General features: G+C 40.9%; 1 protein-coding gene across 1 annotated transcript; it reads left to right on the top strand.

Moving 5' to 3' along the window:
- The first annotated feature begins 7,600 nt into the window (after nt 1-7,600).
- On the top strand, nt 7,601-8,156 carry LOC101672279 (histone H2B subacrosomal variant-like). Its single transcript, XM_004764561.3, has one exon. It carries the CDS (start codon nt 7,684-7,686, stop codon nt 8,050-8,052), a length of 369 nt encoding a protein of 122 aa, XP_004764618.1. The 5' UTR covers nt 7,601-7,683; the 3' UTR covers nt 8,053-8,156.
- The last annotated feature ends 7,237 nt before the right edge of the window (nt 8,157-15,393 follow it).

Genomic DNA, 15,393 nt, shown 5'->3' with positions numbered 1-15,393 from the left:
TTTCCTGACACTAGCCTCCACCAGCACATGGCAATGTAGATCACACCTCCCAACCCACCCTGGCCCATGGGATCTCCGCTGCCTCTTCAAGTCCTGTTCCTAGACTCATGGCCATTAGAAAGAATGTGATAAAACAGAGTCAGGCAACTCCCATGAGGCAATATATATACTAGGGTTACATCATAGATGCTTACAAGAAACAAGGACCCGCTAAACTCCAGGAAGAGACTGTCAAGGGTACCCCACTGAATCCACTAAGGTTACAGGGTGGACGCTTTGTTGCAGCAACAAAAATCAGTGGAAAGTTCTAAACTTTACCATACCCCTGGGTTATGCAACTTTGAAGTCAGGGGCCTAACTTCTCTAAGTAGAATTTCATCTGTAAAGCAAGTGGGTTACCCTGCTTATGTCAATGATTGTCAGGGAAACTGAAGGGGATAGTGTTTAAGCTTCTCTTCTGTTTTGTGGTCTCGACTTCCTCAAGGTGATTTGATTCTCAACAGTGAAGACAAAATGCCATAAAGGCAAAACATTTCCTGAATGTGCAGCTCTGTTGGAAGCGCCACTCAGGAATGAAAGTGTTATTTGAGGGCCCGCAATTGCATCACAATGTCCCTCATCGGACTGCTGAGAAACAGTGAGTGTGCTAAGATGTGTTCCACGAGCCAGAGACGCTTGGCAACCATAGTCTCTGGTTCTGAGACAGGATGTCCTCTCAACCCACCTTGTGGGAAAACGAGAACACAATGCATTCTCCTGTGAGAGAGAAGACATGGGACCTCATCGGGGAACCTGAGCAGGCCCAGTGCAGGGTACAATATTATTCTTTTAATGTCTGAACTCCTGATATTCTGGAAAGTACAAGGTACTCTGCAGACATGAATCACATATTGGAATTTCAGGCCACAGCAGAATGGAGAGAGCATGTCCTCAGATGACAGCTTCCAGCATACTCCAGAGCTAGCTAGCCTCACTAATGACATCATTCCTCCAAGATATCTGTAGTGGCACAGCCTTGCCTAAAGAGATTTCAGAGAGACGGCACTACACCATAGGCTGGTCCTAAAATTCAGCCGCAAAAGCACCAGAACCCGATGTTGGTATGAACATCTTCAGTCTGAGTTGCTGAAAGACTTGTGTTCTTTCACAGGACCCAGGAGAGAAACTGAACTGAGTGTTGAGATTTTATTAAGTTCAGGAATACTGGGTCTTTTTTCTTTGAGTATCACCAAGTCAAGAATTTATTATATCCTGTAGGATGGGAAACAATTTTATGTACTTAAACCAAGATACCACACAATCCCTGCTTTCTGGTTCAGCTATTTCGTGCTGAACCTGATTCCCTCAGGATGCTTATCAGCCTCTAATTTTGTGATGCTGAAGACATTTAGCTTTCTGGCTTCTTAATGTGTAAACCAGCTTGAAAGGCTGTCTTAGGACAACTGAAGAAGAGAAGCTTTTAGAAGCTTACTAGGATTCTCTGAGTATAAGTTTCCCTCCTAAAATCCATTTTTCCCAATTTAGAATCTATCATGCTTTCCCTCTAGGAGGAGGTGTGTGTGTGTGCGTGTGTGTGTGTGTGTGTGTGTTTTTTTTTTTCTGACCTGTCTGGAATGTAAAGCTATTTGATGGCTGTCAGAATCTTCTCCCTCATTGAGGAAAGGAATGATTCCCTCCGTTAGAAACACCACTGCCTCAGGGATTCCATTGAATGTGAAGTGAGAAAAGCAACTCCCTGAGAGTGCTTAATATCACATTTTTCATCCTAAATTCTAAAATTACATCTTCCCCATTGCTCCAACTATACTATTTCGGTTAATGAACTTCACTTTTTTTCTTCCAGTCATAATGTAGAGATGAAGCTTTGGCCAGAGCCCTGGAGATGGGGTCAGAACATCCATGTTCCAGTCTTGGTTCTTCTACTTGCTTATTGGCAACAGCCCAGTCGACAGCTGTGTGGCAGGAAATATTACTGTCCTGCCTGCTTCCCCCGACTCTCGTGAAGGTGCAAAATGACACAGTGGTCAATCACACACATGGAGGGCCCCGTGCCCAGAAGAGATGATAAGAGAAGCCAGACGCCGGTGAGGGAGAAACATGGGGTCTGTGCCCAGATGCTTGGGTTTGAATCCCCTCTCTGCTACTCACTGACTGTGTGATCTGAGGCAAGTTACATCACGGCTCCAGGTTTTTGTTCCCCCACCCCACACCCCTGTGCAAAGGAGTTGCTGCTGGTGATGGGATCTGTGTCTCACGGTTGTCGTGACAACTCATCGAGTTAATACCTGGGAAATACTTAGAACAGTGTCTAGACATATGGTCAGTGCCCAGGAAAGGTCAGCGTTCTAGCTGAGGCTTCCTTCTCCTTTCTCCCAATACTAAATCAAACATCAGATCTTACCAGCTCTCTCAAAGACAGCTCCTTCTTCCCGATCCCACGAGCCCCTTCCAGGCCTTCATTGTCCCACTCATGGGTGCCTGAGCAGTGACAGTGCTAGACTCTCTCACCTCCCTTGTTCTAATCCCGCCTGGACCCAGCCAGAGATCACTTCTCTCCAAACATCACTTTGAATCAATTATTCCATGCTTCAAATTCTCGATGACTCTCAAAGACTTACAGAATCATGTTAACACTTTACACTACAATTTAAGACATTTTGTAAACTAAACCCAGCTTTCTGTCTCTCAGCACTCAGACATAACCCCTCTATCTTTACCCCTCTACCCCTCTACAAAACCATTTTCTCTGTTCTTGAGCAGAGCTGTGACTCCTTGCCTCCATGTTATTGCTCATTTCTTTTCTCCAGCATGGAACAGACTCCCTCCTTGGCCGGTTACTAAGAGGCCATGTGTCTAGTGGTTAAGAGCCCCAGCCTGGATGTCCAAATGGCTGCCATTAGTCTCCTGGCTCCCCACCTTCCTGGCCAGATGACCTTGAGCAGCTTTTTTTCCTATTCTGTGTGCTTCACGAGTACTTACTCTTATTACTGTTCGAGGAAAATCTATTTTCAATGGTAATCTATTGATTCAGGAACTATTTAATTATGTTTTTAGTTAACTGATGTTTTACTATAGTGTGTGAATTAGAACTCAAAACGAAATTAAAATTTTTCTTATCTCTGTTGTTCCAAAACGTTTTCTGTTGGTTTTTGTTTTATTTGGTTTTGTTTTGTTTTGTTGCTGAAGAACCTCAGACTCATCAGGCACTTCAGCAGTAATTGGACAACCTTCTACTTCCTTTGAAGGCTAATTCCTTTATGTTCTTACTCTGCACAAAGCTAATCTAATTACTCTTTCCTGGGTCACCTGAGAACAATGACCCAGATTTCAGATTAGCCAAAGGAGAACACAGGTGACCCCACTGTGGGAGGGCAAGGGCTCTGCACTGGAGAGATTAGGGACGTCAGCCTCAGAAACCTAGCAAAACAACGTAGAATCAAGTCAAAGAGAAAGACCTAGGCCACAAAATTGTCAACAAATCAGTGAAGAACGTTTGTTTTAGTCCCCCTTGCCCCAAACATGGGACTATAAGACAGGCAAGACACCACAACAAAGTGGGCCTCAGCCTGGTTCTACCTTCCTCTGCTCTCTCTGGTCTGTTCCTTACAAGCACTGAAAAAGCTTTAGGCTCAAGTTTGCCTCAATTTAAATGCACAAAAACAAGTTTACACCCAAGTCTACATCTTTTCCTGTCTCTGGATCTGGAGTCCCCTGACCAGAGAACATGGGTCACCCTCAGGACCCAATCTTCACCTCACCCTCTTCTCTCCCACTCACCTCTCTACTCACCTGTATTCCTCTACCCCCTTCCTGCAAACGGCTCTGCCTTTTTTTGTAGTTGATATACAGTGTTTTATTTTATTCAGAGGTACAACATAGTGAGTAGACAATTGTGTACATTACAAAATGTTCACCACAGTAAGTGTCATCATCATCTGTGTCCATACAACGTTAGGACAAGATTATTGACTATATTCCCTGTGCTGGACTATTCGTCTCCGTGGATGGAACTGGAGCTTTGTACCTCTGAATCCCCTTCATCTGTTTTACCCATCCCCCACCCTCCTCTCTTCTGGTAACCCCCAGTTCTCTGTACTTATAAGTCTGTTTCTGTTTTTTGTTTGTTTATTGGTTTTGGTTTTTCGATTCCACTTATAAGTGAAGCCCTATATTTGTCTTTCTCTGTCTGACTTATTTCACTTATCATGATATACTCTAGGCCATCCATGTTGTTACAAATGGCAAGATCTCTCTCTTTTTTTTTTTTTTTTTTTTTTTTACCTCTGAGTAATAGTCCATCCTGTGAGAAAGCAAGCAGAAGAAAAGAGATTGAGAAGGAGATTTGAGAATGATGGGGGAAGAAATACAAATATCTCCCCCTCTACTGTCAAGACAGACTCTGGCTTCCAAGGATAAAATTAATATTTGGGGCCTATAAAGTAAAGGCAAAGCACGGAAAGCAAAAATACAAGATAGCTTTCCACTTTTAGAAAACGAAAACAAGGAACTTAGTTAGCCTGTATATAGAAAGTATCTTTAAATTATATTTTTGGTCTATCTCCTAGGGAAAGTATTATTCTCTCTAACTTCTGGTTGGTTGGTGACCCAGAACTTGTCTGACAATGTCATTCTGTTTATGGTGGCTCTATGGTGGGCAGAATAATGCCCCTCAAAGCTGTGTGTATCACAAACCCCGACCTGTGAATATGGTCTCTCACCTAGAAAAATGGAATGTGCAGATGAAACTAAGGATACTGAGATATGGAGAATATCCTGGATTATCCAGGTGGACCCACTGAACTCACAGGGGTGCCTGTAAGTGAAAGGGGGAGGCAGGAGTCTGTGTCAGTGATGCAGCCTGAGAATAGCTTGACTATCCATCACTGGCTTTGAAGTTAAAGGAAAAGTCAAGAGAAGCTGGAACAGGTAAGCAAACAGATTTTCCCCTAAAGATTTCAGAAGGAATACAGCCCTGCTGACACTTGATTTTAGCCCAGTGAAACCCATTCAGACTGATCCCACCACTAGAATTTTAAGATGATTGTTGTTGTTGTTTTAAAGCACTAAATTTGTGGTGGTTTGTTATAGCAGCAGTAGAAAACTAATACAGTGGCTGTAGAACTATTTCCAGAGCACACTAATATCTGTCAGGGCATGTTTTAGCTTTGAGTTACTATCACCTTGCCACACTATTGTGGATTAATCCCTGAGAGTCTTGGTTATGACTTTGAGTCATTACTAGACTCTCAACCATAAATGAAAGAATAAGCAGTTGTAACCCCAGTAGTATTCGTACTTGTTCATGGAAGACGTACAAGCCATGCCCCAGAGAGACAGTGTGATCAAGCACAAAACAAGAGCCTGGAAAAATTCAGAAAGTGGTCGTTAATTTTAGATTCCAGCTGCACTTGATCAGCTCAGAAACCACAGACCCCAGAACTCTGGTACATTGGTCATCACTCCTTTGGCTCTCCTGTGTCTCCTGCTAAGGATGTCAGGTTTTGTTCTAACGCAATGACCTTGAGGGGGAGGTCAGAGGAGAAAGGGACAGTTGGAGGGCTTCACAGTGCTCATTCCCAGGGCAGATAGATGCAAAATAATCAGATTTGCTCCACTGTCCAAATTGATAATCCAACAGGCATCTCCTGAAGGTCATTATGCTAAACAGTGTCTGTCCCTTGTTCCAGACTGTCTAGAGGAGAAGGAAGAGAGAAGGAAAAGAAAAACCAGCATATCGGTGGTGAGCTAATACATATTTTAGAATCATTCATTAAATTTTAAAAGGGCGGTGGGGTTAACCCTCAAGTAGTCAGAAATTTTACAGAATCAGTGTTGCTGATTTTCTGAATTTCTGGTCATCAGTATTTTAGCATGCAGCTTGCTGTTTTGTCTTGAAAGCCTTTTTCTTTTAGCTTCTGTGATGTATTGCCTCCTCCTTTCTCCCCACACAGGCATAGAACCGATTGAGAATCACAGGGTTTAGAAAGACAAGCATCAAAATGTCAGTTTTATTACTGATGAACTTTTGGAGGATTGTTCTTACGTGTGGGGCAACAATAGGCTTTCTTTTTAGCACCTCTGCATGAAGCAAAACAACCTACTGAGTCAAGGTCAGCTCGAGAAAATGATCCAGCCCCAGGGAACAGAACTGCCCACCATCACATCCCAACAAGAGTCCTGAAGGGGCTGAGATAGGCTTACCCACTTTCCCCCTACCTCACTGATTCCAAGGACGGTTGTCCCAGGGAGGAGGAAGTGAGGAGCAGAAAGAGACCAGGAGGACTATCCTAGTAAAAGCTCTTCAGCATGGGTGTGTGAAGAATAGGGAGTGGACGTTCTCCACCTGATAGCTTCTCCTAAATGATCACAAATAGAGCTACGCTGTAATTAAGCTAACTAAGCAATTATATTTAGAGAAATCTTGAAAGCAAAATTAGGGAGAGCTGACTAAGGATCCGTCACCGCCAAGCATGCATGGAAGCAACAGCCTCCAACTCAGCATGACACACGGCATGAGGTGTGTTGTTAGTAATACATAAAGAACGGACATTCACAAATGATGCCTGAGGTCTTTAGCAATTAGAACCTGTTAGAAGTTGTCCCTGTAATGACGTTCTTCCTACTCACCTTAGTTCAGCTCTGCTTTCTTGAGTGGCAGAACAAGGGGAGGACTTACACAAAGCATTCCAGTCTCACTTATCTGTAAAGCTGCTCACAGGGAAGGATTTTTCATGGTAGCATTAATAGCTGCGGCAATGGTGAACTATTGAAATGCCTGGGAGTTGCGATTTTTATAGTTGCTTCTGCTTATTTTTTATTTTATCCAAGGGTGAACTTGCTGAAGAAGGGAATGCAGATTTTTATTTTCCTCTTAGCAGGAATATCAATTTAACAAACGAGTGAGAGTGACCCTACCCTCCTGGTTAATAATGACAGAAGAATTTCAGTATCAGGTAAAAAGCCAACCATGTAATGAAAGATGTGAAATTTTCAAGAATGGTCTTAATATCATGACACAAATTTAAGGCACAAAGTTCACATAAAATAAAGAGTAAAATTGGGCAGTTTTCATTTTAGTCTCCTTTTGTACACAGGTGCTCATAAGGAGTTGGGGGTTCAGATTCATTTTAAGTGGGATTTATTTTTAAATGAATTTTTAAAAGCAGATTAGCTATACATATTTACTTTTATTATAAAACAATCACTTCAATATATTTAATGGCTTATTGTTCATTTGCTTATAAAATGACCTTATGAAAACTTTTATAAACAGAGAGATTCCCCCATGAAAGTCTTAGGGTACTTTTCCCTTCGTGTTAATGCTACCAGCTCCCCAGTTTGATGAGATTTGTCCAATTCTGAAAATATTGTATGTTATGCTTCCAAACTGCCAAGAAATAAAGTAGGAGAAATGAACACTTTCTTCTGCCCTGAAGCCAAGCTCAATCCTTCTACAACACTCTATCCTCTTAGAAAAGCTTTAGGTTGGCCAAGAACAAGATTTTTTCCCTTAACAACAAATCATTGCTGTTGCTAGGTGATTGTGACATAGGAAGAGTAACCTCCAATCAAACAGAAGCCCCAAAAGCTGATTGTCGCATGCCAATATAAATATGAGCGCTCCCCTCCCCCCACCTTTAGGCCCTTCTCCTCTCCACTCTGCCAAGGAGAACAACATCTACCATGGCCAGATCCAACACCAAAAAGAACAAGTGCTCCAGAGGACATCGAAGCCCAATCTCCAAAAAGAGATCACATTCCAGCACTGATTTTGGCCATAGAAATTATTCACTCTACGTTAACAGGGTCCTAAAAGAAGTGGTTCCCCAGAGGAGCATATCATCTCGCACCTTGGACATCATGAACACCCTGATCAATGACATCTTTGAGCGCATTTCTATGGAAGCCTGCAGCCTGATGTGTTTCAGAAATCGCTGTACCCTCACCCCTGAAGATATCCAGAAGGCAGTGTACCTGCTCTTGCCTGGGAAACTAGCTAAGTATGCAGTGGCTTTTGGAAATGAAGCTGTCCAAAGATATGTCCGTTCCTAAACTCCACGTACCAGCGTAATTAAATCTTGGGGAAAGTAAATCAAGCTTACTACCCAAACGATCACTTCACACTGGAATTCCCTCTTCTTTTTTATAACATAGCGGTGTTTCCTGGTATTTTCCCCTCCCCCTCTTATTTCTAGAGAAGAATTACTCTCTTGCTATTTTACCTTTTAATGCTCTGGCTAGTTGGGTTTTCCTGACCCCTGCTCCCTGCCAGTGTCCCACCTAGAACTCTTGTTTTTCCTTTAAGCATGTAAATCTCATTATATAAATTCAAGGTTTATTTTATTGGTAAGATATCATTAACTGCATACAGGATGCTTGAAGCTAGCTATTCTGACCCCCAAGTCACACTGACTTTGAATTTAGGAAGACAAACATTTAATCAGGAGTATAACAGCACGGATAAATTTTTATCAAAAAAGTACTTTCTAGAGCAAACTCTGTTCAACCAATTTAGTTCCTTAACGAGTCTCTATACAGCATGTTAATGATTTCCTTTGTTCTACTTATTTCCTGATTTTCAACAAGTTCAGTCCATAGCCATGTAAATTTTATCTTTACATATCATTGATCTTCACAGTTAGGTTTGGTTCACTGGGATTTACTGTTCTACATTTGTAACATAATAGGACCAACACCCAGGAACCTACTACTCTCAATTTATAAACTTTTTTTTTTTTTAAACAAATGTTACTTTTTTATTTTTGGTAAAACACTGGAGGTGTTTCCCAGTCCCATTTCCCTATCCACTACCCTAAGTTTCGTTTCTTTCCCAATCCCTTGCTTCTCTATGTATGTATTGTTTGTGAGTGTCTCTACATAGTAAGTTGAATTTTGCTTATTTAATAACACGGTGGAATACTATCTGTGTTTTTCTGTGCCTGCCTTTTTCTCTTACTGTTTCTAAGATCTATACCCATTGATATATATAGCTCTAGTTCATTCTTTTCACTCATGGGCTGTATCCTATTCCTAGTATGGATATACCTGTTTGTTTTTCCACCTCTCTTGATGGACGTGTTGCTTTCAGTTTTTTCTATTACTACAATGCTGCTATAATGATGAGTTCCAACAACAGCTAAGACAAATAGAGCATTTACTGTAAGCCCAGCTTTTTACATAAATTAACTTATTGAATCCCTACAGCCTTGTGATAATTTAATAATTCTCCCCTCCTACAGATGAGGAAAATGAGGCACAGAGAAATAAGCAACTTGTCTGTCCTTACACACCTGTGTCAGTGGTGGAGCTGAGATCTGACCAGGTTAACAGCATCCACTGTGGGCATGTATTGTCTCTTGTGAGCATTGTTGGATATGTATCCTCTGGTACAAATGCACAAGCATTTCTCTAGGTAAAAGACCTAACTGTGGAATTGCTGGGTCATTACTCGACTTAGTAGATATTACTGGGCTAAAGTGTATGTGCCAACTGACATTTAAAGTCAATGAGCGCACTTTGGATTCTTTTGGTTACAAGGAACATACAACTTATATTTCTTCAAGAAAAGGGAATTTCTTGTATGTAAATACTAGGATGGGAACTGAAACTATTCTAGGTGTCTCACTCTTAGGACCTACTCTGTTTCTCCTGGGTTGCTCCCTTCTAAATGCTTCCTTCTCAGAGTTGCCGACGAGTCCATTAGATTCCACTTCCAGGAATACCACAGTAAGATTTTACCACAATAAAAAATAAAAAAATTTAAGTGGGTATTTTATATATAGGCATTGATATAGTCAGACTTGAAACTACCTTATTTAAGTTGGGCCCAGACAGAGGTTGCCAGCCATGCTAAAGATCAACTGACCATGATTATATAGTTACCCACCACGCTGCCGTGGGTTGGCCCAAAAAGGACCTCGAAGGTCTACTAGGGTTCAATGAATTACAGCCATTGGGTCAAATTTGAAAACAGCTCTTTTTTGAATGGTCCCACAAGCCAATAAGGTTTTTAAATTTTTATAGGGGTATTTTAAAAGAAAAAAGCAAGAATATTCAACAAGCCTAATGTGACCCACAAAGCCTTAAATATTTATTGTCTGGCTCTTTACAGAATAAGTTTCCACCTGTGGTCTGTCCAGTGCTGCTTCTTTTGCAGAGTTTGTGACGAAGCAAGTTTTCTAAAGCTTTTCTTGGGACACACATGTTCTGTATAAAAAGCTTACAAAGGTGAAAAGTTCATAGTTGGCTTTTCGAATCATGGCAGAATGGGTAGTACCTACAAATGTACTCAACAATTGGGGCACCAGACTAACCATTCACAAAAACAGTCTTATTATAAATTGAGGTGTTACAGATGGATTAAGGAAACTAGAAGTTTCTTTATATGTTATTCTCTCTACTTCGGTTTTTGAAATATTTCAATAGAATTTCAAAAGAGGATCAAGATTCTTGGTAAAAACTCTCTGGCATCGGTTTTGAGTCTGATTATATAAATGTGTGCATGTAAAACTACCCGCATTTTCAAAAAGTTTTAACCATTTCTTTATTGTGGTCAAATCTATATGATGTAAAACTTGCCATTTTAGCTACTTTTAAGTACATGGTCACAATAAGTCCGTTTACATTATCAGGTGGCCAGCACCACCAGGCATCTCTAGTACATCTTCATCTTCCCAAACTGAAACTTTATAAACATTAAACAATAACTCCACATACACCCCTTCCCCTGTCCCTTGCAAGTACCATTCTGCTATCTCTCTCCAAGAATTTAATTACTCTAGAAACTTAGTCTAAGTGGAATTCAACAGTATCTCTCCTTTTGTGACTGGCTTCTTTCACTTAGCACAGTATCTTCAAGGTTCATCCATTGTAACACAAGTCAGGATTGCCTTTCTTTTACGGCTGAATAATATTCCAATGTATGTGTTTATCACATTTTGTTTATCTAGTCATCCTTTGGTAATCACTTGGGTTGCATCTGCCTTTTAGCTTCTGAAAATAATGCCACTATGAACATAGGTGTACACATGTCTCTTCAAGTCCCTGCTTTCAGTTCTTTCAGGTATATCCCCAGAGTTTCAGGTATATAACTCAGATGTGGAATTGCTAGATCATGTGGTAATTCTATTTTTAACTTTTTTGAGAAGCCACCATACCATTTTCCTATGATGACTGCTTCATTTTATAGTCTCACCAGCAACACACAAGAGCTCCAACATTCCACAACCTCACCAACACTTGTTATTTTCTGTTTACTGTTTTATATATGTATTGTGTATTATAGTCATCCTAATGGTTATAAAATGTTTTTGATTTTCATTTCCTTAATGATGAGTGATGTTGAACATATCTTCATGTGCTTACTGGCCATTTGTACTTTTACTTTTTTTTTTAAGGTTTTATTTATTAGAGAGCATATGCACATACAGTGGGGAGAGGGGCAGAGGGAGAAGGAGAAGCAGGATCCCCACTTAGCAGGGGCCCAGCATAGGGCTCCATCCCAGGACCATGAGATCATGACCTGAGCCAAAGGCAGAGGCTTAACCACCTGAGCCACCCAGGTGTCCTGTACTTTTTCTTTATATAAATGTCTTTTGCCCATATTTAAATCAACTTTTGTTGTTGTTGAGTTGAAGGAGTTCTTTCTATATTCTGGATATTAATCCTTTCCTAGATAAAGGATTTGTAAATATTTTTCTCCCATTCCATGGGTTGTCTCTTCACTCTGTTGATAGTATCCTTTGATACACAGAAGTTTTATGAAATCTTTGTCTACTTTTTCATTTTTAATTTTGTGTTATATGCCACTTAATATTTTTATTGCTCCTTCATGAGAAATTATTTGCAACATTTACATATATATAGATTTTTAATTTTGGAGTCAATTCATAAATTCAACATAGCTTCTAAAATTTGAAAATAGTCTCACACTAGCTAACACATTAAGAAAGGGTCAAAAATATTTCAGTGCATAATTTTGACATTAATAGGACCATTTCACCCTTTTTTTCAGTCTTGGACCTAGTTACCTGAGACATTTAAATGACAGGAAGACATAAAGTAGTACACACTGTTAGTAGTCCCCCAGTATCCTTCTTCTCAGAAATAAGACCCCAATTTTTATTTGAGCTCATGGCTCCTAGGACAAAGGCTTCATTTCTAACTCTTCCTTTGACTAGTTGTGTCCATGAGACCAAGTGCAGATGAATGGGAAGGTATTTACAACTTCTGAAAAGTTTCCTTAAATACCAGCAGAGTTCTCTTTTCCCTTTTCTTCTCTGCTAATTGGACTGAGGCTGTGAAAGTTGGAGCTGGTGTAGCCACCTTCAACTAGGAGTTAAAACCTGTATATTAAGGATGATAGAGCAGCAAAGTAAAAGAGCTTGGGCCTGTGATGACTGAGCTGCCGTGCAGCCCAGGACTGCCTGTGTTTACATGAGAGAGAAATAAATTTCTAACTTGTTTCAGCCCATATTATTTTGGGTTTCTATCATTCATAGTCAAATCTAATTCTAACGTAGACATCCAGAAGATTACTGATGGCTAAACGATGTGGTTTGTCTCAAAATGATTCTACACTTATTAAATAAAAATGTAATAATCTATAAATGGAGGATGATGAATGTCTCATGTATTTACCAGAAGACATTTTTGTGAAATGAAATCTCATGCTATTTAGCAACCCTTTCTCAGAGATGGATAACACAGATGGCCAGAGCTTACTAGCTTGCTAGTCTCTCGGACTCCTGATGGATTTTGAAACACTACTTAAAATACAAAAATAGTAAGAGATTGAAAGAAAACAGGAAAGAGAATTTCCAACTAGGCCAGCATACCAACATACCAGTTCTATGGTAATTTGAAGCTAGTGATCTACACAGTATCATAAAAGATGGCTTACACAACCAGGAAAGAATAGTACCAGTTTTATAATACAAATCATCCAAACAATAAAATTCTAGCAAACCTAAATTATCTTTTTAGGTTATTCTTAGATGTCCTTATCATTAGATATCTAAACTTATTTCTGAGTTTGTCTCAGAAACCTTGTCTTGGAACTGAATAATGTAATCTCATATAAACGTATGCTGTCACTATAATTATAAATATAAAGTCTTGCCGGGCACACTGCTAGCTTGTTCCTGTATGAACTAAATATGTTGGAAATTACTGCAAATAGAAAAGTACCATTAAGTATAATACCTTTCATATGGCACTTAGAGTTCACTTATATGTTCGCAGAAACGCCTTCTTCACAATAGATGCTGAGAAAACAGAGACAAGGTCCAAGCCTTTAAAAGCTTGGAATTGTATGGAACAACAAACTGAAACTAAAATAAATTATTGGGAGCAGCTGACAGCATTAAGTCTAGGCTCTGAGCTAGGCATTATTTTAAGTATTCCATATATGCCTCCTCAATACATAAAGCCCAAGATAACCACATGAGGCACCATTAACATTTTATAGTTAGGAAAACTGAGGCATTAAATGGGCTAAGAAACTTGCCAGAGGTCACAGAGCTAGTAATAAAACCCATTTACTCTGGCTCTAGAACCTGTAACTTAAAGCACAATGCCTGCTACATCTCACGTGGAGAAAGACAGGTAGAAGACCCACGCGGCACATGGGAAGGGCATCTAACCCAGAATAGAAAGGGGTCTTACAGGAGACGACACCTGCCCTAGGTCTTAAAGTATGAGTAGGAAATGCACATAAGGCAGAGGGATAATGTTTGCAAAAGCATAGGGCATTAAACAGTATAAATTTAAGATAATTGCAACTTGAACGGCTGCCAACAAGCACAGGAGGAGGAGGGATGGTGAAAACCAGGTCAGAGAGGCAGGCAGCCATCTGTGGGCTGTCTTATAACTTGAATTTGATTCCAGAACCTGTGGGGAGGCCCATGAAGAAACTTGAGGCAGGAGAGGGGTTATCCCAGCAGCAGAGATGAGGGTGAATTAAAACAGGGGATGACAAGTTTGTATATTGATTTGAGCAATCCATGAAATACATGAAGAATCAGTGGTGATGGAAATAAGAAGGAACAGGTGGAAGTGGAAGGTACCTAGGAGGCAGAATTCCCAGAAGACAGGTGGGATTCCCAGGGCCCCGGCCCAGGATACGTGACAAAGCCAAGACACAAAGCTCGGTTAATTTAGCAGTTACACATAAAATGTCTAGACAATATGCAAGCGCCTGCTGTAAATGGTGCCCTGTGTGGGGCATCACAAGGATGCTCAAAGTGCAGAGGATCTAGTAAAAGTCAAAACAACCTGGGGATGGATGGTTAGCCCTTGTTTAAAGCTGAGCTAGAAGAAGACAGCTTAAATTTTTAATACTTGGGGTCAGTTTTTATCACTGCCTTGTGCTACGCTGCGCATCATGTGTTGACAGATTTGCTTAGCTCTGACAGCTGATTTTGGGGAAGACATTTGGCAGGATAGGGAGAACCCAGCAGACTATGTAAATCACGGGCGGAAGTAGCAGCCTATAAATACCAGGTGGAAGGTTAGTTATATTCAAGACGCAGAGCGCTGAGAAAGAAAACTGCTGCATGTCCTTGTGTGTTCTTGGGGGCGAGTTACTCTGAAGCAAAGAGAACCTGTTTTCATGAAAGACTCCGTGCTGGTCAGAGGGACAAGCTGTGCAGCTACAGGGTCCTGGCAATTCAGGGGGACGCGAGAGGCAGACCTGGGACCACAATCCCCAAGTGGAGGCTGCAGAGAGGGCCTCCGAGAAGCTGGTGGGGAGGACGGAGAACAAAGCAGGGTCCTGTGAAGTTTACTCCCATTGGGCTGGCTTGTGGGCTTGTGTGAAGCTGGGCCTCCTGGGGAGAATCACAGACATTTCCATGGGGAACTTTGCCCGGAAACTTGGAGTTACTAGGTTTTAACTGGAGAGAACGTAAGGTTTTACCCTACATTTATAAGGCTTTCCAATGAACAGCTCTTTTATTTATTTATTTATTTGTTTGTTTGTTTGTTTGTTTTTGGTCTTCATGTTGTGGTTTCTGCAGAGAAAGCAGAAAAATCATTTGACATCAAATTAATCTTTACAGGGGGTGCCTTTGCAAGGGGTGTGGTTCAGTAGGTTAAGCACCTGCCTTTGGCTCAGGTCAGGATCTCAGGGTCCTGGGATCTAGCCCCACAGTTGGCTCCCTGCTCTGCCGGAAGGCTGCTTCTCCCTCTCCCTTTGTCCCTCCCCCTGCTTGTGCTCCTGCTCTCTCTCTCTGTCAAAATGAATACATAAAATCTTAAAAAAACTAATCTTTGCAGAGTTGCGTGCTGATCCCCAATCAAGTCAGCATTTTAGAATATTATGATTAAAGCGAGTCTGACATATTTTCATTTGGGCTACTCCACAGTTAAAAGGCTTTCAGGAAAAATAAACAG

Source organism: Mustela putorius, unplaced genomic scaffold, assembly GCF_011764305.1.
Source record: "Mustela putorius furo isolate JIRA1106 unplaced genomic scaffold, ASM1176430v1.1 tig00000145_pilon_pilon_pilon, whole genome shotgun sequence".
NCBI lineage: Eukaryota > Metazoa > Chordata > Mammalia > Carnivora > Mustelidae > Mustela > Mustela putorius.
This window is presented reverse-complemented; position numbering and strand designations above follow the sequence as displayed.